Consider the following 23,761-nt stretch of genomic DNA (forward strand, 5'->3'; position numbering starts at 1 on the left):
ATTCTATTCTATTTTATTCTATTCTATAATTCCATTCCATTCCGTTCTGTTCTATTCCTATTCTGTTCTGTTTTCTATTCTATTCTATTCTAGATTCCTATTCTATAATTCTCTTCTCTTCTCCTCTTCTCTTCTATACTATTCTTATTCTATTAATTCTATTTCTATTCTATTCTATTAATTCTAATTCTATTCTGTTCTATTCTTAATTCTGTTCTATTCTATTCCACTCTATCCTAGTCTATTCTATTCTATTCTATATTCATTTACATATATTCTATTCTATTCTATATTCCATTACATATTTTCTATTCTATTCTATTCTATTCTATTCTACTCTATTCTATAATTCCATTCCGTTCCATTCTGTTCTATTCCTATTCTGTTCTGTTTTCTATTCTATTCTATTCTAGATTCCTATTCTATAATTTTCTTCTCTTCTCTTTTATACTATTCTTATTCTATTAATCCTATTTCTATTCTATTCTATTTCATTCTATTAATTCTAATTCTATTCTGTTCTATTCTTAATTCTGTTCTATTCTATTCTATATTCATTTACATATTTTCTATTCTATTCTATATTCCATTACATATATTCTATTCTATTCTATTCCTATTCTATTCTATTCTTATATTCTCTTCTCTTCTCTTCTATATTCCAATATCTATTCTATTCTATTCTATTCTATTCTATTTCTATTTCTATTCTATTCTGTATTCCTGTTCTATAATTCTGTTCTGTTCTGTTGAGGACTACTTGTATTCATTGAATCCTTAAACCTCCTGACTTGACCAGTCGGATTTCCGCCTGCTGGGCGGAGCCAGAGGGACGCTGGCGCCACGCCCCCTTCCCCCAGCTTAGGCCGTTGCCGGGAGACCGACCCTTCCTCTCCATCGCCTTCTGGGACGGTCAGAGCGGCCGGCGCCGCTCTAGCCCTCCCGCCGACGCGACGATGGTCGCTCGTCCGCTCCCTCAGGCGCTCGTCCAGGGCCGCGTGACGTCATCGGGAGGGGACCCAGGCGCGCGCGCGTGCGTGATGGCGGCTCGGCGGCTACGGGCCACTTCGTCCTCCGGAGCGTCCGGCGAGTGAGGCGGCGGGGCGGCCGTGAGGGGGAGAAGCGGGTCGTCGTCGTGGTGGTCGTCGAGCGAAGAGCGACCCCCGGCCTCTCCGTCGGGGTCTCCGCGCCTTCGGGGCTCCCGGCGCCGGCCATGGAGCGGCGGCGGCGGCGGCGGGGGGCGGCGGCCGGCCTGCCGGAGGGGCTGCCGTCTTCGCCGTGGCGGCGGCTGCTGCTGCTGCTGCTCCTGCTGGTGCCGCTGCTGGCGGCGCGGGGCGCGGAGTCGGCCTCGGCGGAAGGCAAGGCGTGCGAGAAGCCCTGCGCCAACGGAGGACGCTGCCAGCCCAGCACCGGCCAGTGCGAGTGCCAGCCCGGCTGGGTGGGCGACCAGTGCCAGCACTGCGGGGGGCGCTTCCGGTGGGTGAGACGGCGGCGGCGGCGGGGGGGAGGGGCACCGCGGGGGGGGGCTGGGGTGGGGGGTGGGGGGACCCAGGACGAGCGAGGCTTGGGGTTGCCGCCCCCCTTCCTTCCTTCCCTCCCTCCCTCCTGGGGGAGGGGCTGCTTCCCCCCTCCCCTCCCCCTTCTCTTTGGGGTTCGCAGCTTGCGCCCCGATTTTGCAACTGGCTGCTCTTGGCCTCCTTCGGATGCTCCCCGCGGAGAGAAGCACCACAACCTCCGCTCAGCTCAGCTGCGGGAGGGGGGAGGGGACGCAGTATGTTGTTATCATTGTTAATAATAATAATAATAATAATAATAATAATAATAATAATAATAATATTTGTCGCATAGTCAGACTGGGTTTGGCAGTTTTGTCTGCCTATCAAGTCCTTCCCAAGGAGCTGCTGGTGTTGGTGTTGTTATTTAATCTTCAGTTCGATTCACAGTCTGAGATTGGTAAAAAACTTAATAGTTCAAGTCCTAAGCAAGGACCTAAGAGCTGTTAGGTAGCTATTAGGTCTCTGTATGTATCTGAATATATATATTCAGATGTGTGTGTGTGTATGCATGTGTATATATGTACACACACACACACACACACACATGTTTTCTGAGGTTTTCGCGGGTGTTTGTATGTAGGTCTTTGGTTGTTCGGGTTTTCTCCCGCGTAAAATTGGAAGTGTCTTGGCGATGTTTCGACGAAGTCCCATTCGTCATCTTCAGGCTGGTGCTTTCAGCTTCGTGCTTTGAGCAGATATATATATATATATATATATATATATATATATATATATATATATATATACACACACACATATACATATACATATACATATACACATGTGTGTATATGTATGTATGTACATACACATGTGTATATACATATATACACACATGTATATTCGTGTGTGTATATGTATGTATATACATACACACATGTGTGTATATACATATATACACACACATGTATATATGTGTATATATGTATATTATTGATTTTCACACAGTCAGCCAGATGTTCAGACTGGGTTTCACAATCTTGTCTACCTAGCCATACGTGTGTGTGTGTGTGCGCGCGTGTGTATACACATGCACACGCATACACACATATATGTATATATGTGTATATTATTGATGTTCAGACTGGGTTTCACAATCTTGTCTGTCCAGTCCTTACCAAGGACCTGGGATAGCCCAATGTTGTTGTTGTTATGGTTAATCTTCAATTCGATTCATAGCTAACCGAAGATATAAGAGCAGTTAAGGTAACATCTGAGTATATATGCAGTTCCGAGTAAGGTGGTTTTTTTTTTTTTTTTTGCGAAGTCAGAATAGTGAGGTCTATCATTAAGTTCAAAATTTCCATATATTCTAGACAGTTGTTTGGGTTTTGCTCCAAGGGCTCCTATTATTATTGGTACAACCACTGATTTTTTCCTCCACAATCTCTCAACTTCAATTGCAGATAGCAATACTTGGTTATTTTTTCTAGCTGTTTCTCAATTTGTGGGTCAATTGCTATTGCAATATCAATGAACCAGACTCCTCCTCCTTCTCATTATTATTATTATTGTTGTTGTTGTTGTTGAACAGCTTTGCCTTCAGAAATTGTGGGAGCTCCCATCACTGGAGATTTTAAGAAGAGACTAGACAGTCACTTGTCTGAAATGGTATAGGTTCTCCCTATTATTATTATTCATCGCACAATTAGCCAGGTTGCAGACTTGATTTGACATTTTTGTCCACCTATCAAGTCCTCTCCAAGGACCTGGAATGGGAAGAGGTTGATGTTTGAGGATGTTAGAGGTTTTATTATTACGGTTCGTCGCACAGTCAGCCAGATGTTCAGACCGCATTTGGGATTATTGCCTGCCTATTGAGTTCTTATATTTATTTGCCATCTCTCTGATTATTGGACTACTCTAGGTGGCTCACAACCATAAAAAAACCAAGTTGGAGCAAAGCGAAAGTAAAATAATCGAAGAATAAAATAAACAAGGAAAAAGAAAACCGAAATTTCGTGGATTATAGCTATTAAAAAAAAGCTGGGCCAGTTGGGGGGGGGAAGGTGGGGTCCGCTGTCAATCTAGCACAGTGGTTCTCAACCTGTGGGTCGGGACCCCATTTGGGGTCGAACGACCATTTCACGGGGGTCGCCAAACAACGCAGTCCGCCATTTTTTCCCCCCCTTTTCCTTAGCTGTGCTCCTCCCTTTTATTCTATTGGCTTTGGAAAGCCAATAGAATAGACTCTCTTGAATAGAGTCTAATTCTGTTGGCTTTCAAAAGCCAATAGGAATTGTCCAGGCTGTCTCTGCCCTGCTGAGCGCGCCAAAAGTCCCATTCTGCAAACGGTGCTGCACCAGTTGAGTAGTCCTCGACTTACGACCGGTTGAGCAGTCCTCAACTTACGACCAGTTGGGCGTCGCAGCATTAAAAAGGTTGAGAACCACTGATCTAGCACCTACCTCCAGAATCAAACTCTCCCATTGGGTCTCCAGGCCAATTGGCAGACCCAGGTCTTCAGTCTCTTACAAAATTAGAGGTTGGGGGCAGGTCCGACCCAATGTATATGTTGCATGAAGACAGACCTTCACTCCCCAGTAATGAGAAGGATCGTGTCCCTCCTAAGTCCCGGCTTGACTATTTGGATCATTTTGATCTTCCTTTCAAAGGGTCCGTTCTGTCCAGGTAATCCTCGACATAACGACCACAACGGAGCCCCAAATGTCTCTTGTTTGTAAAGTGAATTTTGCCTCGTTTTACGACTTTTCTTGCCGCGGTTATTAAGCGAGGAACAACACAGTGGTTAAGTGAACCTGGATTCCCCCGTTGACTTTGCTTGTAAGACGGCCGCAAAAAGGATCGTGTGACGCCCCCCCCCGGGATGCTGCAACCATCGTAAATGTGAGTCCGTTGCCAAACACCTGAATTTTGATCATGTGACCACGGGGAGGCTGCAGTGGTCTTAAGGGTGAAAAAACGGTCGTAAGTCGCTTTTTCCAGGGCTAGTGTAACTTTGAATGGTCACTAAATGAACTGTTGTAAGTCGAGGATTACCTGTGTAAAGGGGGGGTTCCTGGGTGCTCTCTGAGCTTGCTTGTTTTCTTGCAGACGTTTCCTGATCCAAACTGGGTAAGATCATCAATGCTGGAAGGGGGTTTGCTAGGAGGAGGAGGAGGAGGAGGAGGAGGAGGAGGAGGAGGAGGAGGAGGAGGACTGTGGTGTCCTTGATGCTCTCTGGGCTGGCTTGTTTTCTTGCAGAGCTTTTATTACCCAACTAGGTTACATCATCAATGCTGGAAAGGAGTAAGGTTTGCTGAGAGGAGAAGGAGGGGGAGGAGGAGGAGAAGGAGAAGGAGAAGGAGGAAGATTGTGGGCACTTTGGTGCTCTCTCAGCTTGCTTGTTTTCTTGCAGGCCTCTCATTACCCAAATAGGTTACATCATCAGTGCTAGAAGGGAGTAAGTTTTGCTGGGGGGAGGAGGAGGAGGACAACGACTGTGTGGCCCTAGGTGCTCCCTGACCTTGCTTGTTTTCTTGCAGTCCTCTCATTACCCAAATAGGTTACATCATCAGTGCTAGAAGGGAGTAAGATTTGCTGGGAGGAGGAGGAGGAGGAGGAGGAGGAGGAGGACGATGACTGTGGGGTTCTTGGTGCTCTCTGAGTTTGGTTATTTTCTTGCAGACCTTTCATTACCCAACCAGGTTACATCCTCAGTGCTAGTAAGGAGTGCGGTTTGCTGTCACTGATTCCGCCCTCTGCACCGCACTCCTTACTAGCACTGATGATGTTACCTAGTTTGGGTCACGAAACGTCTGTAAGAACACAAGTTCAGAGAGAGAGAGCACCATTTCAACCCGGAGCTACAAAACCTTCTCCTTTATTGATTGCCTGCCTTGCAAAAACCTCTGGATGTAAGGCCGTTGACGGAGGGCAGTGGGCAAATTTCACCATGCCACTCATCTTGCCTAGATAATTCTTATTAACCAAACCAAACCGAGATGCCCAGATTGGCGTGGCTAGTATCATTCATTTCCCCCGGCTACGTGAGGCTTGGAAGAAGAACCACGGAGAGGCTGGCATCCCTATTCATTAGGCTCCATTACCGTGGGTGGCTGCTCTCCCCGAAGATCTGGGATTGCAGATCCAGAGTCTGCCAAGAAGCACTTTTTTGCCCAGACTGCAGTCTTTTAAAAAAACAACAATAAAAAAAAATAGAGACACACATCAGTCTGGGCCGGTGTTCAGAGGTGAAATGGGGATTGTCAATAAAGGTTGCAATGTCTATTAACCAGCCAGGGTTTCACAGTGAATCTCATCAGATGGAGCAGTGGTTCTCAACCTGTGGGTCGGGACCCCATTTGGGGTCGAACAACCATTTCACGGGGGTCGCCAAACAACGCAGTCCGCCATTTTTTTCCCCCTTTTCCTTAGCTGTGCTATTCCCTTTTATTCTCTTGGCTTTTGAAAGCCAATCAAATAGACTCTCTTGAATAGAGTCTAATTCTATTGGCTTTCAAAAGCCAATAGGAATTGTCCAGGCTGTCTCTGCCCTTCTGAGCCCGCCAAAAGTCCCATTCTGCAAACGGTGCTGCACCAGTTGAGTAGTCCTCGACTTACGACCGGTTGAGTAGTCCTCGACTTACGACCGATTAAAAAGGTTGAGATCCACTGAGATGGAGGATTCAGCTGCGAGTGTCGTAATGGCAGGGCTGGATTTGCCAGAGCCGGGAAGCTGGTGAAACTGCATTGGTCCTGCTCAGGGCAGAGTCAACCCTCTTTACCCCAAACAAAGGCAGATCTGAATCTTGTTTGCTCCCTCACCTTGGTGGTATGAGTGCCAGAATCTGGGAAGGAGCTGGTTCCTTGAGCGGGTATCCAGCTGCGCTTGAATTGCTCTTCCCTTCTCACAATCCACCTGGGGCTCCGATTGACCTGCGCCTGGTGAGACCCGGAGGCCACGCTGAAGAAGTCAAAAGGCCTGATGATGCTGTGACTGCCTGTTTGCTGGTTTGCGACTTGATCACGGGGGCCTAAGCGCCACCTCCTCATTGAGGTTTGGGCCTTCAGCTTCACAGCGTGTTTGACTGGCTGAGTGAGTTTGGTGGACTAGAAGGGGCCGTGGATGACAAGGACCTGCCCATGAGCTCTTTGGGAAGGGTGCACAAAGGAGACAAGGATGGAAATCAGATGAGTGGCTTTTGATTCGGTGTTACGTGAAAGTTCTCTGCAATTCTCTTTGCCGGTCGTTTTTTAGTTGAGTTCAGGGGGTCTCCAGATGTGGCAACTTTAAAACTTGTGGACTTCAATTCCCAGAATTCTCCAGCCAGCAAGCTGAGTTCTATCCAGCTAGTTCTACCTTAGTGCTGAAAGGTGGCTGGGTGACTTTGGGCCAATCACCAGGAGAGTTCTAGTCCTGCCTTAGTCATGAAAGCCAACTGGGTGATTTTGGGCCTATCATCAGGAGATGGTGAGTTCTAGTCCCGCCTTAGACATGAAAGCCACCTGGGTGACTTTGGGCCAATCACCAGGAGATGGTGAGTTCTAGTCCCGCCTTAGGCATGAAAGGCAACTGGTTGACTTTGGGCCAATCACCAGGAGACAGTGAGTTCTAGTTCCGCCTTAGGCATGAAAGGCAACTGGGTGACTTTGGGCCAATCACCAGGAGACGGTGAGTTCTAGTTCTGCCTTAGGCATGAAAGGAAACTGGGTGACTTTGGGCCAATCACCAGGAGACAGTGAGTTCTAGTTCCGCCTTAGGCATGAAAGGCAACTGGGTGACTTTGGGCCAATCACCAGGAGACGGTGAGTTCTAGTCCCGCCTTAGCCATGAAAGCCGGCTGGGTGACTTTGGGCCAATCACCAGGAGACGGTGAGTTCTAGTCCCGCCTTGAGCAGGAAAACTGGCTGGGTGACCTTGGGCCAATCTTTTTCTCTCAGCCCAATCCAGTCCGCGAGGATCGTTGTTGTGGGGCAAACAGGAGGAGAGAGATGCGTTCTTCCCCCCTGCCTTGGTTTTATTTGTAGAAACAATAAAAGGCCTGCAAATAAATAAAATAATCGTCCAAGCTGGCAACGACAGGGGAAGATTCCACCTCCTTGTCTCCATTGGCGTGGTTGCAACTGAATGCAGGCCGATGAGTTGAGATGAAGGATGGGGATGAATAATCCAGCGAGCATCATTTTCTTGGCTGGCTGAAAAACCGAGTGGGTGAGTCAACAAATGTGTGGCATTTACTTTCGAGATAAACACTAAGAGGGCGAAGCAAAATGACAGGGTGGCTCCGATCCGCAGCCGCAGCCTGGAAAGGAGCATTCTAGATCCTGCAGGCTTTTCCAGTTGGCTTTGCAAAGAGGGATGCTGAGATGAAGAGGGATCTGAGGATTTGATGAGGAGGGTTTGATTAATTAGCAGAAGGCAAAGGGTAGGTTTGCAGAGAAGCTTCGCAAAATTGGAACCGACTATTTGAACGGAATGACTTACCTTTCCTGCAGCGGTCGGTTTATTTTTAAATCGGCGAGGCGGTTTAAAAAAAGCGACCAGGTGGTCTTTTTTTTCTGTGTGACTAATGACAAATACCTGTGATTCATCCGTGAAAGGGAAAATGGCAAATTGAACGGGGAATCTTAATAGCTTTCCTTGGACTGTTCGTTTGGGGCAGGGCTCTTCAAAGTTGTGGACTTCAACTCCCAGAATGCCTCAGCCAGGTCTTCAAACTTGGCCGCTTTAAGACTTGTGGACTTCAGCTCCCAGAATGCCTCAGCCAGGTCTTCAAACTTTGTCCGCTTTAAGACTTGTGGACTTCAGCTCCCAGAATGCCTCAGCCAGGTCTTCAAACTTGGCCGCTTTAAGACTTGTGGACTTCAACTCCCAGAATGCCTCAGCCAGCCAAGTTTGAAGACCCCTGGTTTGGGGGATGCTTGCCATGAAAAATTGAACCTTTTCAATGGCGGATTGAAGGATTCAGGGAAAGAACACAAAAGTCGTAAGTCGAGGACTACCTATATTGCCAACAAAGATCCACATTGGTTTAGTTTAAAAATTCCTTCGAAATGGGCAGTCGGTTGCTTCCCCCCCCAGGAGCTATTTATAGATAGTCCTTGACTTATGACCGCAATTGGGGCCCCAAATTTCCATTGCCAAAGCAAGTCGGTTGTCAAGCGAGCTGTGCTTTATTTTACAATCATTTTTCCCATGGGTTGTTAAGCAGGTTGCGGCAGTTGTTAAGGGAACCGCGTGATTGTTAAGCGAATCCAGCTTTTCCCACTGACTTTGCTTGTCGGAAGTGCGAGTCCCGGACACAGGTCCCTTTTTTCGGTGCTGCTGTGACTTCAAAGAGTCCCTCAACAAAATGATTGTAAGTTGGGGACCACCTCTATGTCCTGTCCTATCCTGTCCTATCCATCCATCTATCCTATCCTATCCTATCCTGTCCATCCATCTATCCTGTCCTATCCTATCCTATCCATCTATTCTGTCCTGTCCTGTCCTGTCCTGTCCTATCCTATCCTATCCTATCCTATCCATTCTGTCCTGTCCTATCCGATCCTATCCTATCCTATCCTATCCTATCCTATCCTATCCCATCCATTCTGTCCTGTCCTATCCTATCCTATCCTATCCTATCCTATCCTATCCTATCCTATCCTATCCATTCTGTCCTGTCCTATCCTATCCTATCCTATCCTATCCTATCCTATCCTATCCTATCCTATCTATCCTGCCCTATCCTGCCCTGTCCTATCCTATCCTTCCATCTGTTCTGTCCTATCCTGTCCTGTCCTATCCTATCCTATCCTATCCTATCCTATCCTATCCTATCCTATCCATTCTGTCCTATCCTATCCTATCCTATCCTATCCTATCCTATCTGTCCTGCCCTATCCTGCCCTGTCCTATCCTATCCTTCCATCTGTTCTGTCCTATCCTGTCCTATCCTATCCTATCCTATCCTATCCTATCCTATCCTATCCTATCCCATCCATTCTGTCCTGTCCTATCCTATCCTATCCTATCCTATCCTATCCTATCCTATCCATTCTGTCCTGTCCTGTCCTATCCTATCCTATCCTATCCTATCCTATCCTATCCTATCCTATCTATCCTGCCCTATCCTGCCCTGTCCTATCCTATCCTTCCATCTGTTCTGTCCTATCCTATCCTGTCCTGTCCTGTCCTATCCTATCCTATCCTATCCTATCCATTCTGTCCTATCCTATCCTATCCTATCCTATCCTATCCTATCCTATCCCATCCATTCTGTCCTGTCCTATCCTATCCTATCCTATCCTATCCTATCCATTCTGTCCTGTCCTATCCTATCCTATCCTATCCTATCTATCCTGCCCTATCCTGCCCTGTCCTATCCTATCCTTCCATCTGTTCTGTCCTATCCTGTCCTGTCCTGTCCTGTCCTATCCTATCCTATCCTATCCTATCCATTCTGTCCTATCCTATCCTATCCTATCCTATCCTATCCTATCCTATCCTATCTGTCCTGCCCTATCCTGCCCTGTCCTATCCTATCCTTCCATCTGTTCTGTCCTATCCTGTCCTATCCTATCCTATCCTATCCTATCCTATCCTATCCGTCATGTCCTATCCTGTCCTATCCTTCCATCTGTTCTATCCTATCCTATCCTTATTCTATCCTACCCTATCCTATCCTTATTCTATCCATCCATCTGTCCTATCCTATCCTATCCTATCCTATCCTATCCTATCCTATCCTATCCTATCTATCAAATTTATACGGCTGCCCATCTCACAAGCTGTGATCCTGGGGGGTGTGCAGCAGAAAAAAAAAAAAGACGACTGCGAGCCCGTCAAACCCAATCATGTTTGAAAAGTTAAAAAGATATTTCAGTGAAATAATTGCTCCCAAATTCATGAGAGCGCTCTCTTTGGCAAGTTTTAATTTTCCAGCTGTTTTTAAGAGGCATCTGTTCATGGGGCCATCCAAAGAGACTTTGGTCCGGTGAGGAAGGAATTCCTGAAACATTAACCCACATTTTCGTTCCTGGAAAGTTGCCAAACTGCAGCGAATCACTCGCCCCTGGAGAAAGTTTTCCAGGTCACCCAGACCTCTTTTATTGTCTCGTCATTATCCGATTAACGCCGTTTTATTTCTCTTTGCATTTCTTTCGTTCTGCTGTTTGTCAGATAGGCCCAGCTTTGACCACATCCCCTTTTTTTATAATAATGTTTTGCTGCGTTTTTTTTTTTGTTTGTTTTTACTCCGTGTGTCCAAATTTGTTTCTGCTTTTTCAAATGGGTTGGGAAGTTTGGAAAGTTTGTTGTTGTATTGTTTAAATTGGTTGCAGCCGCCCAGTCCACCAGACTCTGGGATTTACTTCCTTATTGTTTAAAAAATGCCTTCCGAAATTGTGTAAATTGGGTAAATACTGTAAACCCCAGACCTGCATGCATACGTAACTCTTCCCATACATTTTATTTTGTGCTTTTTTTCTGCAAAGAGAGGGAGGGAGGGAGAGGGAGGGAGGGAGGGAGGGAGGGAGAGAGATGGATGAGGGTCCTTGGTGCTCTCTGAGCTTGGTGGTTTCCTTGCAGACGTTTCATGACCCAACTGCGTAACATCATCAGTGCTGGAAGGGAGCGGGGTTTGCAGAGAGGAAGAGGATGAAGAGCAGGAGGAGGAGGAGGAGGAAGAGGACGACAACGACTGTGGGGCCCTTGGTGCTCTCTGAGTTTGGTGGTTTTCTTACAGACGTTTCATGACCCAACTGCGTAACATCATCAGTGCTGGAAGGGAGCGGGGTTTGCAGAGAGGAAGAGGATGAAGAGCAGGAGGAGGAGGAGGAGGAAGAGGACGACAACGACTGTGGGGCCCTTGGTGCTCTCTGAGTTTGGTGGTTTTCTTACAGACGTTTCATGACCCAACTGGGTAACATCATCAGTGCTAGAAGGGAGCGGGGTTTGCGGAGAGGAAGAGGAGGATGAAGAGCAGGAGGGACAGGAGGAGGAGGAGGAGGAGGAGGAGGAGGAGGAGGAGGAGGGAGATTGTGGGGTCCTGCGTGCTCTCTGAACTTGATAGTTTTCTTGCAGACGTTTCATTACCCAACTAGGTAACCTCATCAGTGCTAGAAGGGAGGTTTGCAGAGAGGAGGAGGAGGAGTCTTTGGTGCTCTCTGAGCTTGCTTGTTTTCTTGCAGACCTCTCATGGCCCAACTAGGTAACATCATCAGTGCTAGAAGGGGTGTGTGTATATAAACAGGGAGCATACCCCCCCCCTTTTTACTTTAGCTTATTCGTCTGATTTGGTACAAGTAGTTCTCGACTTAAGACCACCATTGAGCCCAGAATTTATCTGTTGCTAAGCGAGACATTTGTTAGGTGAGTTTTGCCCCCCCCCTTTTACGACCTTTCTTGAAATTAATAACACCGTTGGTAAATGAATCCGGTTTCTTCATTTTACTTTGCTTGTCCGAAGGTTGGAAAAGGGGATCACGTGACCCCACCCCACCCCGGGAGACGGCAGCCGTCATAAATGTGAGTCAGGTGCCAAGCGCCTGAATTTTGATCAGGTGACCCCCGGGGGAGGCTGCAACGGTCGCACATGTGAGAAATGGTCACAAGTCACTTTTTTCCAGTGCCGTTGTACCTTTGAACGGTCATTCAACGAGCTGTTGTAATTTGGGGAATACCGATTGGGCTCTTGATTATTGATCTAGTATTAATCTTGGTGTTAATTTCTGCCAAACCCCTCTCCCTTCCAGCACTGATGAGGTTACCTAGTTGGGTCATGAAACATCTGCAAGAAAATAACCAAGCTCAGAGAGAACCAAGGACCCCTCCAGTCCTCCTCCTCCTCCTCCTCCTCCTCCTCCTCCTCCTCCTCCTCCTCCTCCTCCTCCTCCTCCCCCTTACAAATCCCCTCCCTTGTAACACTGATGATGTTAGCTAGTTGGGACATGAAACGTCTGCAGGAAAAGTACCAAGCTCAGAGAGCACCAAGGACCCCACATTACTCCTGCTTCTCCTCCTCCTCCTCCTGCTTCTCCTCCTCCTCCTCCTCCCCCCCTCCCCCTTCCCCTCCTCCCTACAAATTCCCTCCCTTCTAACACTGATGATGTTAGCTAGTTGGGACATGAAACGTCTGCAGGAAAAGTACCAAGCTCAGAGAGCACCAAGGACCTCACATTCCTCCTCCTCCTCTTCCTCCTCCTCCTCCTCCTCCCCCTCCTCCCTGCAAATCCCCTCCCTTCTAGCACTGATGATGTTAGCTAGTTGGGACATGAAACGTTTGGAGGAAAAGTACCAAGCTCAGAGAGCACCAAGGACCCCACATTCCTCCTCCTCCTCCTCCTCCTCCTCCTCCTCCTCCTCCTCCTCCTCCTCCTCCTCCTCCTCCTCCTCCTCCCTGCAAATCCCCTCCCTTCTAGCACTGATGATGTTAGCTAGTTGGGACATGAAATGTCTGCAGGAAAAATACCAAGCTCAGAGAGCACCAAGGACCCCACATTATTATTATTATTATTATTCCTCCTCCTCCTCCTCCTCCTCCTCCTCCTCCTCCTCCTCCTCCTCCTCCTCCTCCCTCCTCCTCCTCCTCCTCCTCCTCCTCCTCCTCCTCCTCCTCCTCCTCCTCCTCCCTACAAATTCCCTCCCTTCTAACACTGATGATGTTAGCTAGTTGGGACATGAAACGTTTGGAGGAAAAGTACCAAGCTCAGAGAGCACCAAGGACCCCACATTCCTCCTGCTTCTCCTCCTCCTCCTCCTCCTCCTCCTCCTCCTCCTCCTCCTCCTCCTCCTCCTCCTCCTCCTCCTCCCCCCTCCTCCTCCTCCCCTTGAAACTCCATTCACTTCCAGCACTGAGGATGTTTGATGATACCTATTTGGATAGTGAAAGGTCTGCCAGAAAAGGAAAGAAGGAAGGGCAATTTCCCAAATTATATTATCCTAGATGTAGCGTCACCGCTGTCCGTAGGGCCCGCTTTTTTTCTCTCTGGGAACTTTTTCTCTCAACGTACGAGAAGCTCTTCAACGTTTCGGCCCTTGATACGAAGCCTCCGTGCGACGTGGGTGGAGATTCTCAAGCCCTCCAGGTCCCGATTGTCCCAAAGGTGCTTTTTCAAAAGGCCACTGGACATCCTTCATTTTTTTGTTTTTTTGTTTTTTCCTTAAAGATGTTTCACTTCTCCTCCAAGAAGCTTCACTGGTTCTGGAGCAGCGGTTCTCCACCTGTGGGTCGGGACCCCATTTGGGGTCGAACGACCATTTCACGGGGGTCGCCAAACAACGCAGTCCGCCATTTTTTCCCCCTTTTCCTTAGCTGTGCTACTCCCTTTTATTCTATTGGCTTTTGAAAGCCAATAGAATAGACTCTCTTGAATAGAGTCTAATTCTATTGGCTTTCAAAAGCCAATAGGAATTGTCCAGGCTGTCTCTGCCCTGCTGAGCCCGCCAAAAGTCCCATTCTGCAAACGGTGCTGCACCAGTTGAGTAGTCCTCAACTTACGACCGGTTGAGTAGTCCTCGACTTACGACCGGTTGGGGGTCGCGGCATTAAAAAGGTTGAGAACCACTGTTCTGGACGATGAACTGCCAAAACCTCCCGGAGGAGAAGCAAAACGTCTTCAAGGCAGAACCCAAATCCAGTTGCCCCTTGGGGCCGTCTCCGGGTGATGCTTGGGACAGCCTGAGCTTGAAAACCAGCCTGATTTTTTTTTTTTTTTTTGAAAAAAAAAAGAAAAGAAAAGAAAACCAGCCTGATTGGAGCTTAATTTATAATCCTCTCTGATTTAGTTAAGCTGTTTTTTTTGTTTGTTTTTTTTTTGCAAAGGAAAAAGGAAGGTGGGACAAGCTTCTCCCTGTGGCCCATTTAAACCTGGCTGCAGAATCGTAGAGTTACAGGATAGTGCACAAAATTGTGGAAACCTGTTGGGGAGAGTGTATTTTTGAGGTTTGATGGCTAATAACTCCACTTTTTGGGGGGGGGGGAGTAGTACCATAAAATTACCTATCAATGGAAAGATAATTTAATCAAGAACGTCATGCAACAAAGACCAGATGACCTCCAAGGTCCCTTCCAACTTTATTATTATTATTATTATTATTATTATTATTATTATTATTATTATTATTATTATTATTATTATGGATCATCGCACAGTCAACCAGATGTTCAGATTGGATTTGGCATTTTGTCTACCTATCGAGTCCTTACCCAGGACCTGGGATAGGCAGATGTGGATGTTTGATGGTATTACAGGTCTCGTCGCAGGATGGAAGCAGTTCCTAGTAAGGCCGCCTTTTGCAATTGACTAATAGCGAATTTGTCAATGCCGATGATGGTGTTCAAGTGGTGCTCCAGTTGTTTTGGGATTGCACCCAAGGAGCCTATTACTATTGGTACTACCCTTGCTTGCTTTTGCCACAGTCTTTCTATTTCTATTTGTAGGTCTTTGTATTTTGTTATCTTCTCCAGTTCTTTCTCTTCTATTCTGCTGTCTCCAGGCACTGCCACGTCTACTATCCAGACTTTTTTGTCTTTCTTATCGACAATTGTTAAGTCTGGGGTGTTATCTTGCAGGTGCTTGTCTGTTTGAATTCTGAACTCCCAGAGCAGTTTAATTCTATCATTTTCTTTGACTTTCTCTATTTTATGATCCCACCAGTTTTTGCTTACAGGCAAATGATATTTTTTGCAGATATAATAATAATAATAATAATAAAGTTTGTTCAATGATCTGTACTCTATTCTATGAAAAGTTACAGCCAAAGAACCAGAAAAAGGAAGCACAACTTTCTTAAGTTGATCTCGGGTAGCTTTCCTTCGTCCAATTGCAGCCAATGAGCATCATTGTTTAGAGAGCCAATCGGGTGTCACCTTGTTCTGGCAACGAGCCAATCAGATCACAGTAGGATCCAGTGTTCGATGGCACGTATTGAAGCTGAGAGGAGGACGTTTGTCAGTGTGTTATGTGATGGCTGTCAAGTTGGTTGGGTTTTTTTGTGTTCTTTCATTGAGTGAGCTTGTAAAACATAATAAAATTAAAGTCACGGTGCAGAGAGTTGACTGGTTGCCCAGAAAGCGATGGAAAATAGTATTATCAAGTGAACAATGCTTATAAAGTTATAAAGAAATTAGAGGAAAAATGAGTGGGAACTTAACCAAAGGTGGCATTTCCCACCGTTTTGGCCACTCCTGTAAAAGCCAGCATCCTTTGGGGCTGTCGAGCCCAATTGGCAGCCTGGCACAATTCTTGCTTATTCTTTCGAGTCTCCCCATTCTTCCACGGAAAGAAAACCATGATTGTCTGTCTTCTCTTTGTCTCAGCCATTTGTCTGGATTTTGATGGGTGCATCCCAGGTGAAGCTGCAGAGGTCTGGTCTAACCAGACTGTGGTTTTTTTTTTTTTTAAATCTCCTCTCCTGCATGAAGGAATCTCTGGCGGGGACCCAATCAACCGAGCTGCAGTGGGAGAAGGGGATTTGAAAGAAAAAAAAATCTTTAGGGTTCAAGATGGTTGGCAGTTGTAGGACTGCTTCTTTGGAAGTGCATTATGTACAAGCAGGTAAATCCTTCAATTCCCAAAATGTCACTGGCTGTGTAGACATAGAAGGCACAAGTGATTTTGTAATGCTTAATTGCTAGGCTGAGTAGCGGGTGACTCAGAGGGATTTGGGAAAGATGCTGAGACTCTGGAAAGAGTGCAGAGAAGAGCAACAAAGATAATGAGGGGACTGGAGACTAAAACACATAAGGAAAGGGTGCTGGAATTGGGGATGTCTACTTTAATGAAGAGAAGGACGAGGGGGGACATGATAGCCGTATTCCAATATCTCAGGGGCTGCCCCAAAGAAGAGGGAGTCAAGCTATTCTCCAAAGCCCCTGAAGACAGGACGAGAAGCAACGGATGGAAACGAATCAAGGAGAGAAGCAACCTGGAACTAAGGAGAAACTTCCTGACAGTTAGAACAATTAAGCAGTGGAACAGCTTGCCACCAGGAATTGTGGATGCTCCAACACTGGAAGTTTTTAAGAAGAGACCAGACAGCCATTTGTCTGAAATGGTATGGGGTTTCCTGCCTGAGCAGGGGGTTGGACTAGATGACCTCTAAGGTCTCTTCCAACATTATTACTACTACTACTACTACTACTACTACTACTACTACTACTACTACTATTATTAATCATTGCATAGTCAGCCAGATGTTCAGACTGGATTTGGTATTTTTGTCTACCTATCGAGTCCTTACCCAGGACCTGGGATAGGCAGATGTGGATGTTTGATCGTATTATAGATCTCGTCGCAGGATGGAAGCGGTTCCTAGTAAGGCCGCCTTTTGCAATTGACTAATGGTGAATTTGTCAATGCCGATGATGGTGTTCCAGTGGTGCTCCAGTTGTTTTGGGATTGCACCCAAGGCGCCTATGACTATTGGTACTACCCTTGCTTGCCTTTGCCACAGTCTTTCTATTTCTGTTTGTAGGTCTTTGTATTTTGTTCTCTTCTCCAGTTCTTTCTCGTCTATTCTGCTGTCTCAAGGCATTATTATTATTATTGATCATTGCATAGTCAGCGAGATGTTCAGACTGGATTTGGCATTTTGTCTACCTATCGAGTCCTTACCCAGGACCTGGGATGGGCAGATGTGGATGTTTGATGGTGTCACAGGTATCGTCGCAGGACGGTAGCGGTTCCTAGCAAGGCCGCCTTTTGCAATTGACTAATAGCAAATTTGTCAATGCCGATGATGGTGTTCAAATGGTGCTCCAGTTGTTTTGGGATTGCACCCAAGGCGCCTATTACTATTGGTACTACCCTTGCTTGCTTTTGCCACAGTCTTTCTATTTCTATTTGTAGGTCTTTGTATTTTGTTCTCTTCTCCAGTTCTTTCTCGTCTATTCTGCCGTCTCCAGGCACTGCCACGTTCACTATCCAGACTTTTTTGTCTTTCTTACCAACAATTGTTAAGTCTGGGGTGTTATGTTGCAGGTGCTTGTCTGTTTGAATTCTGAAGTCAGTTTAATTTTATCATTTTCTATGACTTTCTCTATTTGATGATGATGATTCAATGAGGAAGCCAGTAACCGGGTGACTAACTTAACAGCCCTTAACAAGTGGGGCAAGAAAGGTTGAAAAATGGGGCAAAACTCACTGAATTGTCTCGATTAGCAACAGAAATTTGGGACTCCATTGTGGTCGTAGGACCGAGGACTACCTGTATCGTTTTATCATTGGAACAAGTAGGCCAGGATTGCCTGCTGCTGAAGTCTTGAGTCACACCTGGGCAGTTTAAAAAAAAATGGCTGAAATTTAAAATCCTCCTAGTTTTAACTTTTGGCAAGAGGATCTAAACTCGGCTCGTGGTCGCGAAATATTGCTGACCCAGGAGATGCACCCATTGATTGCGGTGGTCGGTGCACTTAGGAAGGCAATAAAAAATATCCAGCGAGCCAGCTGGGATGGCACGGATAAAACGCAGCAAGATTCTTCACAGGGGATGGTTTAAAAACAGTGTTTCTCAACCTTGACCATTTTAAGGCATGTGGACTTCAACTCCCAGAATTCCACAGCCAGCAACGCTGGCTGTGGAATTCTGGGAGTTGAAGTCCACATGCCTTAAAATGGTCAAGGTTGAGAAACACTGGTTTAAAAAAAAGGCAAGGTGCTTGGCCTGTGACTGTGCAATTTCTTTGCCGTTGCACGCCCGACACCGATGACAAATCTTGACTCTTTTGACCTCTCCCTGAAACATAGGAAGCCTTTGACCTGCCACTGTGGCTGTTGGGATGACCGGGGCTGATGTTCTTTTCTCCTTTATATACAATATCTGAGTACTCCCCAGAATTAGTAAATTACTAAAACTAAAAAAGCGTCTTCTTCCTTTAGGGCAGTGGTTCTCAACCTTTTTAATGCTGCGACCCCCCAACCGGTCGTAAGTCGAGGACTACTCAACCGGTCGTAAGTCGAGGACTACTCAACTGGTGCCGCACCGTTTGCAGAATGGGACTTTTGGCGGGCTCAGCAGGGCAGAGACAGCCTGGACAATTCCTATTGGCTTTTGAAAGCCAATAGAATTAGACTCCTATTCAAGAGAGTCTATTCTATTGGCTTTCAAAAGCCAATAGAATAAAAGGGAGTAGCACAGCTAAGGAAAAGGGGGAAAAAAATGGCGGACTGCGTTGTTTAGCGATCCCCGTGAAATGGTCGTTCGACCCCAAATGGGGTCCCGACCCACAGGTTGAGAACCACTGCTTTAGGGTTAAAAAGAAAAAAAGATATATTAATATATATACTATTCCCCACAACAAAGAGAAGCAGAGATGGTTAAATTGATTCCTTTACCCAAAGAAGAGAAGCAACCTAGAACTAAGGAGAAACTTCCTGACAGCTAGAACAATTAACCAGTGGAACAACCTGCCACCAGAAGCGGTGAATGCTCCAACACTGGAAGTTTTTAAGAAGAGACTGGACAGCCATTGGTCTGAAATGGTGTAGGGTTTCCTGCCTGAGCAGGGGGTTGGAATAGATGACCTCCAAGGTCCCTTCCAACTTTATTATTATATCTCGAGACAACTTGAGACCGGAAAGAATTGGGGAGTCAGACGTGTTGCGGGATGGGCTGTGGCTGCTGTGTTTGATGCTTACAAAACACACATTGTACATCTGCCCGAAATGCCTCGGGCTGCAATCCAGGGACACTTAAGTGATTAAATTCCTCTGGCTGGAGCAGAGCATATTTCCCAAATAAATACATAAGCTCAAGATTCTTTTCTTTTCTTTTCGTCTGAATGCTTCTTTTGATAGGAAGGGAACCTGCAAACTAGATGCAAGTCACCCCCCCTGGGGAGACCCGGGGAAGCATGTAGTAGCGTGCCCTTTTATGTGGTTTTAAAAGGAAGTGGGGAGGGGGGGAAACCTTTCATTAAATTAATGAAAGCAGTTGCAGATGACCATTGCAGAATAGCTTCTGTAGGGACCCCCCCTCCTGATATTGAGTGTGATGTGTAAAAAAATAAAATAAAAATAAAATAGGAATAGTTGGGCTCAGTGAGCAGAACAAAGTCATTTTTGCATCTGCTGCAAATCACCGAGACGGGATTCAAACAGGCAAAACCATACAGACGGCCGTGTGAGTTGCACATGGTCCTTTAAAAGTTTGGCATGTGGCCATTTTATTCTTTTTTTTTTTTCTTATTATTATTAGGACTCTCAAAAACAAGTGCTGAGACTGAATAAAAAGGATCCAAAACTGGCCTCTGGCCGTCTTTTTTCCTTCCAGCTAGGAGGAGAACAGGGCAAAAGAGGATAAAAAAAATCTACTGCAATCTATGAAATCTTTTGGCCAGGATGTGAAAAACAGTTGCGTAGTGTTGCTTTTTTTGGAAAAAGGAGGGGAAGGAAGAAAGGAGGAAGAAGGAAGAGAAAGAAAGAAAGAGAGGGAGGGAGGGAGGAAGATGACGAAAGGAGGAAGGAAGGAAGAAAAAGGAAAGAAGGAAGGAAGGAAAGAAAAGAAAGAGAAAGAAGGAAGGGAAGGAAGGAAGGGAGAGCATGAATTCATGCAGAGTTACAGTAAGGAAGGAAGAAAAAAAAGAAAGGAAGGAGGGGAAGAAAGAAAGAAAGAAAGCAGGTAGGAAGAAGAAAAAGAAGGAAAGAAAGAAAGGAAGGAGGAAGTAAAGAAAAGAAAGAAAGAAAAAAGAGAAGGAAGGAGGAAGGAAGGGTATGAATTCATGCAGAGTTACAGTAGGGAAGGAAGAAAAAGAAGGAAGGAGGGGAGGAAAGAAAGAAAAAAGCAGGTAGGAAGAAAAAGAAAAGGAAAGAAAAAGAAGGAAAGGAAGGAGGGAAGGAAAAAGAAAGAAAAAAGGGAGGGAAGGAAGGAAGGGAGGGCATGAATTCATGCAGAGTTACAGTAGGGAAGGAAGAAAAAAAAGGAAGGAGGGGAGGAAAGAGAGAAAGCAAGTAGGAAGAAAAAGAAAGAGAAGGAAAGGAAGGAAGGAGAAAGAAAAGAAAAGAGGAAGGAAGGAGGAAGGGAGGGCATGAATTCATGCAGAGTTACAGTAGGGAAGGAAGAAAAAAGAAAAGGAAGGAAGGAGAGGAGGAAAGAAAGAAAGAGGGAAGGAAGACACGAAAGAAAATAGAAGGAAGGGAGAGACCCAGGAGGGAAGGAAAAAGGGAAGGCAGGAAAGAAGGAAGGAGGAGAGGAAGGAAAGGAGAGTAAGAGAAAGGAGAGAAGGAAATGAGAAAGGAAAGAAGGAAGAAAAAAGAGAGAAAGAAAGAGAAGCCAACTCTCTCTTCCCCCTAATCTGACGCTCGTAAATCTGATACCATAAAGCACATTTGATCCTGTAGCTAAGAAACCATTCAAAACGCTGCCCTTGGCTCCCTTTTTTTCCCCAAAAAGGAAGAAAACGGCTCTGCGTTGTCTCGAAATAACTCTTTTTTCCATCCTGAAAGTCAACAACAGCCTCTTTTTTCTTAAAACACATGACCTATTTTTTGACGCCTCCACTTCTTTCATGCAGAAAGTCTGTTTTTGCGTAACCTCCATCGTCATTTCTGCCTCGTGCGCCTTGGCGGATGAGGCTCAGCCTGATACACAACCGCACAACTCCCTGAGTGTGCCGGTCTTGGTGCCGCCGACTTTTCGCCTTCCGCCCGGTGCCCACCCGTGTTGTCCCTGCAGTTGGGATCGTCCCAGGTTGTCGAGCGCCTTGAAGGTGACAAAACCACAACGAGACAAGTTCTCTCTCAAGGAGGCCCACGCAGATGGGTGGGGTCCTTGGTGCTCTCTGCCCCCCCCCCCCGGGTGGTTTCCTACATCCCATTGAAAGGAGACAATCAGACAGCTTGGAAAGGAAACGCACAAAGAGCAAACACAGCTCCTGGCCAACAACCCACACGCAGCCAAGCCGAGATTAGCACCAAGATTAAGGCTAGAGCAACAATCGAGAAGTAAACAACAGGCTAAGGAGCCTCCCAGAACATTCCCATCCACACTGAAATGGTGTAGGGGTTTCCTGCCTGAGCAGGGAGTTGGACTAGATGACCTCCAAGGTCCCTTCCAACTTCTTCTTCTTCTTCTTCTTCTTCTTCTTCTTCTTCTTCTTCTTCTTCTTCTTCTTCTTCTTCTTCTTCTTCTTCTTCTTCTTCTTCTTCTTCTCACTACTACTACTACTACTACTACTACTACTATTATTACACCAATAGAGCAAGCTCTTGTATGTAAAATGGGAGCAAATCCCACTCACTTCTAGAGCTGATGGTGTTACCTAGTTGGGTAATGAGACGTCTGCAAGAAAATCAAGCTCAACACCAAGGATCTCACACACTCTCCTCCTCCTCCTCCTCCTCCCCTTTTGCAAACCTCACTCCGTTCTAGCACTGATGATGTTACCTAGTTGAATAGTGAAATGTTTGCAAGAAAACAACTAAGCTCATTGAGTACCAAGGACCCGTCTTCTTCTTCTTCTTCTTCTTCTTCTTCTTCTTCTTCTTCTTCTTCTTCTTCTTCTTCTTCTTCTTCTTCTTCTTCTTCTTCTTCTTCTTCCTTCTTCTTCTTCTTCTTCTTCTTCCTTCTTCTTCTTCTTCTTCTTCTTCTTCTTCTTCTTCTTCTTCTTCTTCTTCTTCTTCTTCTTCTTCTTCTCCTTCTCCTTCTCCTTCTCCTTCTCCTTCTCCTTCTCCTTCTTCTTCTCCTCCTCCTCCTCCTCCTCCTCCTCCTCCTCCTCCTCCTCCTCCTCCTCCTCCTCCTCCTCCTCCTCCTTGCAAACCCCACTCCCTTCTACCACTGAGGATGTAACCTAGCTGGACAATGCAACAACACTCAACTCAGAGAGCACCAAGGACCCCACGGTTCCACCCCCCTCTGGCCGCAAATGTCCTCTCCTATTGAGATGGGAGACGTGTATTTTTTTCTTTTCTTTGATAAACGTCGACTCCAGTCACGGAGGATGGCGTTCTTTTCCAGACTAAGAGCGAGGTCAACCCAGGCCAACTCTGATGCAATTTTTTCAGCCAGCCTTGGAAAGCAAACGCTTTTGTGCTCCCTAAGACACAGCTGGCCTGTTCGGAGTTGTCGTAATTTCAGTCAGGGAGGTGTCTTTGCAGAATCTAGGCGGCAATTGGGCCCTCGGGTGGCTTTGCCAAGTTGTTGGAATGTGACAGGACCATGCAACACGTTCTCCCCCCCTTCTCCTACTTCCCTTCCTAAAAATTGGTTATGATCTAAGTCAGGGGCCTTCAAACTTGGCCCTGTTATGGCTTGTGGACTTCAACTCCCAGAATTCCACAGCCAGACATGCTGGCTGAGGAATTCTGGGAGTTGAAGTCCACTCCTCTTAAAGTCTATATCAGGGGTCTTCAAACTTGGCCCTGTTATGACTTGTGGACTTCATCTCCCAGAATTCCTCAGCCAGGCACGCTGGCTGAGGAATTCTGGGAGTTGAAGCCCACAAGTCATAAAAGGACCAAGTTTGAAGACCGCTGCTTTCAACCGTCACTGAATGGATGTTTGCAGATTGAGGACTAGTTGCACTTAATTCTACAAAATGAACAGCAGTAAGCGTTCATTTTTAAAATGAACCCCTTAAAGTACTTCTGAAGCTCATTTAGGGCAGCCTCGCTGTGATCCAGCCTCCTAAAAAAAACAACAACAACCCTTCTCTTTCCAGGCGATTCTTGTCTCTTTCTAAATTGCATTTAGTATTCTGCACACATCTCCATCTTGAGAGGGAAGGCAGAAGTCATGAAAATAATGACTTCGCTGCAACGAGTTGGTGGTAAACCTCGGAAGGAGATAGTTGATGTGTAAGAGTTGAGCGTTCGTTATTCGTGGACATCTGCAAAGAAGGCTGCCAGGGTCTGGGACCCGTGAGGTCATCGCCACAACACAAGGACCATTCAATCATGGCAAAGCCGGGACTCTGACTTAACAGTTTTCTGTTGTCGCCCAGACCAGCGGTGGCCGCCTCGGGCAAAAATCCCTCCGGAGGATATAAATCAAGACCACCCAAGAGCCGTAAAAACCGATCATGCAAATGAAGATTTTAACAAAAGCAGAATTCAAAGACTTGCTCCATAAAGCCTGAATTTAACAGCCAAAGGCATCGGCAGGAATTCTAATTTGCAGCCTGGAAAAGGGAATGATGAATAGGACGTCTCATTATGGGGCAAAATTTATTCCCAAGCAGCCACGTGGTTCAAATCGACTAATGTTCTCTCCCCCCCCCACAGCCCCACTCGTGGATTTAAATTTATAATAATAATAATAATTATAGTAAAGTTGGAAGGGA

The 23,761-nt window shown here is 46.2% G+C and overlaps 1 protein-coding gene across 2 annotated transcripts in view; it reads left to right on the forward strand.

Moving 5' to 3' along the window:
- The first annotated feature begins 754 nt into the window (after positions 1–754).
- ATRN (attractin) overlaps positions 755–23,761 on the forward strand; it is a 176,695-nt gene continuing 153,688 nt past the window's right edge. Inside the window, exon 1 of one of the 2 annotated variants that reach the window (XM_039368375.1) lies at positions 755–1,476. In XM_039368375.1, coding sequence (XP_039224309.1) covers positions 1,214–1,476 — 263 coding nt within the window. In that variant the 5' untranslated portion in view covers positions 755–1,213. The remainder of the gene's footprint in view (positions 1,477–23,761) is intronic. The other variant, XM_039368374.1, reaches the window with a different exon arrangement.

The sequence above is a fragment of the Crotalus tigris genome, unplaced genomic scaffold, assembly GCF_016545835.1.
Source record: "Crotalus tigris isolate CLP2741 ecotype Arizona unplaced genomic scaffold, ASM1654583v1 scf7180000020772.1195989, whole genome shotgun sequence".
NCBI classification, from domain to species: domain Eukaryota; kingdom Metazoa; phylum Chordata; class Lepidosauria; order Squamata; family Viperidae; genus Crotalus; species Crotalus tigris.